At 46.2% G+C, this 3,350-nt stretch overlaps 1 protein-coding gene across 1 annotated transcript in view; it reads right to left on the bottom strand.

Annotated features, from left to right (window-relative positions):
• The window catches only part of SNTA1 (syntrophin alpha 1), a 91,188-nt gene that overhangs the window by 12,198 nt on the left and 75,640 nt on the right, over positions 1-3,350 (bottom strand). Inside the window, exon 5 of the mRNA XM_015425237.1 lies at positions 884-1,091. Coding sequence (XP_015280723.1) covers positions 884-1,091 — 208 coding nt within the window. The remainder of the gene's footprint in view (positions 1-883; positions 1,092-3,350) is intronic.

Raw genomic sequence — 3,350 nt, 5'->3', positions numbered from 1 at the left:
ATTCCTGCTATAAATCAATTTGTTAACGAAATTACATGAGTATGATATATTGTTGAAATCAACAAATTACATAATTGTCAAAGGAAGGAAATAACGTAATAATAGATCTGATAAAACTTGCTCATCTTTTATTCTTCACTGGGAAAATGCATTCGTCCTCTGATATGGACATTGCTGGGACTCCTCCCTCAGGAGAGGGGAAGGGGCAGGATTTGCCACAGCTGGCAGCGAGGGAGAGATGCCCGGCATGGTGGCGCATGAGATGCGAGTTCCCTGCTCCTATCTGTCCTCTGCATTGACAGTCAGTGTGATGTTATGGCTAGTATGGTAGATGAGGACCCCGAAGGTCTGGGTTAAGATTCCTACTCAGCCATGAAGCTTACTGACCAAGGGCCGGTTATAACCTACGTCACAGAGTTGCTGCGGGGGCTGAATATGCTACCCTGAACTTCTTGGAGAAAGGGAGGCCTAAAAATGAGATTAACAAGCCCGAGCCTGCCATGATCACACCACTTCTTGAACAACACACTGAATTCTCCAGGCCTTCAAATCGGCCTTGCTAATTAAGAACACAAAAATTAAAAGTCCCCAGAGAGACTTCTCGGCCCATCTAGCTTAGTCACCTGTGCCTTGAAAGAGACAACAAACCAACTGTACTAAAGCGTCCCCGCCTGAAAGCAACAGGCAACTCAGAGATACACTGCTCCAGATAACATGCAAATGAAGGAAATGCATACACGGTGGCATACTTTGATCGCAAACTTGTTGCCAAATACAGCCGTGGAGATTGAGTTCCTTCCCACGGCTGTGCTTGGCAGGTGATAGATTTTCCTCATTGGGATCAGTGCAGTTCACAACACGCACAGGAGGAAGCCAGCGGTACCTGCTCCGTGAGCCAGCCAACGTGCTTGATGTCTCTGCCTCCCGCCATGCCTGCTCCAGACTGCAAGACTCTCAGCTCCTCTTTAACTCTGGGCAACAGGGCACTGATGTTGCTGTGGATGGCGTTGAACCACGTCTGGGCAGATACTTCATCCTTCGCCCGAAGAAACAAGGGAATCCGCCCATCTGCAGAGCACACTTCAAGGTACCTGCATGAAAAAGTCTACTTAGCATGAGACTGAAACCCTGCTAGGCAGCCAACAGGATTGCTATTAGAGCAGCTGCAAAGTTTCACAAAAGTCCCTCCTGAAGGTATGATCTGAACCAGGGCCCCAGGACAGACTACCAGAATTCTAGGTCTATACACTATTGAATGAAGAACCTACACACTACTGAATGAAAACCCTTTTGCTGTTTACATGTAAGAAAGGCCAACTTGCCAGTACCTACATGAAGGGGAAGAATGGAGCCCCAGTACATACTGAACGGACCAACTGCAGGATATTTTCCCCCCAGTCTGACACCGTTGGTCCACCCTGCCCAGGATATCAGAGCAGTCTGCCCTCTGCACCTGCACCTCGCTGCTAGCTCTGCACACAACTCCGAAAGTGCTAAGTGCAAAACTCACATGGATTCTGGGGAAATAGCTGATTGGTCTCAACCAGTGATTCTTAGCAGGGGCAACTTACAAATCTTGGTGGGGGACACTCCGAAGTTTGAGGGGGGCAAATGGTAGCATTTGGGATTTTAGATGGTCTCTTCTCACCTCTTGCAATGGCTTCTGATAGGAAGCAAAGGAGAGCTGTTTTACCCTGCTCATCCAACACTAGGCATAAAATCCCAGATCAAAGATTTCTCCCCTTAGTTCCTTTAAAAAGTGGCACACAGCATATAGGAATCAAAACTTAACACTATGAAGTTGTTTGGTGGACATCTGACACAAGAGTCTCACTAAATGTATGGCTCATATGCACATATTGCATAAATATAAAGTTGCTTTGAATGACATTTTCATGGCCTAATTTTTCATTTTTTTATCATCCTGTTCGCCAGTTCAAGATCCTCTTGGGTCTCCACCCGGCTGAGCTCTCCCATTCAGCTGTCCATCTGGCCAGACATGGGCCCCCTCTTTTTCAGCAGCTGCTCCACCATAAAGAAATGCCTTGTCCCCGGAAGGTGTGGAGGGCCCCGTATGGTGTCTGTTTTCCATAAGAATCATACAGTTGTTCTTCTAAAGCAAGTATTTTGCAGTTAATTTTATAAGGAGGGAAAGTTGTATAGCTTTGTTTTTCTTTTATGCTTTTAAATCTTTGTCTGTTACCTGGAGGACAGCTACCCTGATCTGCTACAGTCAGTGGGGAAAGTGTTGTATAAATATTTTAATAAATAAATAGATGGGAGCATCTGATGAAAACGTTGGGTACCTGAACAGTGCAGCAGTGAATTAAAGGTCTTGACCTTTTGGGAGAGAACGGCTTTCATACAGCCCTCCCTTCCTTATCAGTCAAAGACAACCATCCTTCTTCCCACTGAAGCTTTAACACATCATGGGCTAGCAAGAAGGAGGCTTTGGTCAATTTTCACCTATGAACCTTAGGAAGGGGGCTTGCCTTGCAAAAAAAGGCATGAACACCAGAAACACCCTGTGAATTTAAAATTAGCTATAAGCAGTACTTCTATTTTGTCTTCTGTTATATCCTCCCCCAGTTCCCCTCATATGTCTATCTATGTATTTATAACAAACTTTTGCAAATGCAATCCTTGTTTAGACTTGGTTTACTCCACTTCTGGTTGCTTCCTTAGGGCCAAACTTGACGTAACAGTGTCCTCAGGTCTGACCTGTGGACACCGATGCCATTTTAGCAATGAATTGGCCATTTAAAAATGCCATGATGGTGGACCCAAAAATAAGCAAAGCCGTGCACAATAGAAGATGCCAAGAGTACTCTTAGCTTCTATCATGCACGGCTTTGCTTGTTTTTTGTTTTTTTTTGGGGGGGTTGCTGTGTGATCACTTACTGTTTATGATGGTGGACCAGGCAATCTTGTCCCCCAAGTGCAATCGAAAAGGCACGGGGAGGGGGACACACACACAACAAGATCTGTCAGAGCTCTCTCAGCCCCACCTACTTCACAGGGTGTCTGTTGTGAGGAGGGGAAGGGAAAGGAGTTTGTAAGCCACTCTGAGACATCTTTTGGCACGGGGAGGGGGGGGCACACAACAAGATCTGTCAGAGCTCTCTCAGCCCCACCTACCTCACAGGGTGTCTGTTGTGAGGAGGGGAAGGGAAAGGAGTCTGTAAGCCGCTCTGAGACACCTTTGGGTAGTGAAGGGCGGGGTATAAATCCAATCTCTTCTCTTCTCTTCTTCTAGCCAGACCCCAACGGCTCAGAAAAAAAGCACGGTATGGGCAAAAATCTCTACATAAAACCCTGGTGAACCACTGCCAGTCTGAGTAGACAATGAT

Source organism: Gekko japonicus, unplaced genomic scaffold, assembly GCF_001447785.1.
Source record: "Gekko japonicus isolate JY-2015 unplaced genomic scaffold, Gekko_japonicus_V1.1 scaffold2, whole genome shotgun sequence".
Classification (NCBI taxonomy): Eukaryota; Metazoa; Chordata; class Lepidosauria; order Squamata; family Gekkonidae; genus Gekko; species Gekko japonicus.
The sequence above is the reverse complement of the archived record's forward strand: the minus strand, read 5'-3'. Positions and strand labels throughout refer to the sequence as shown.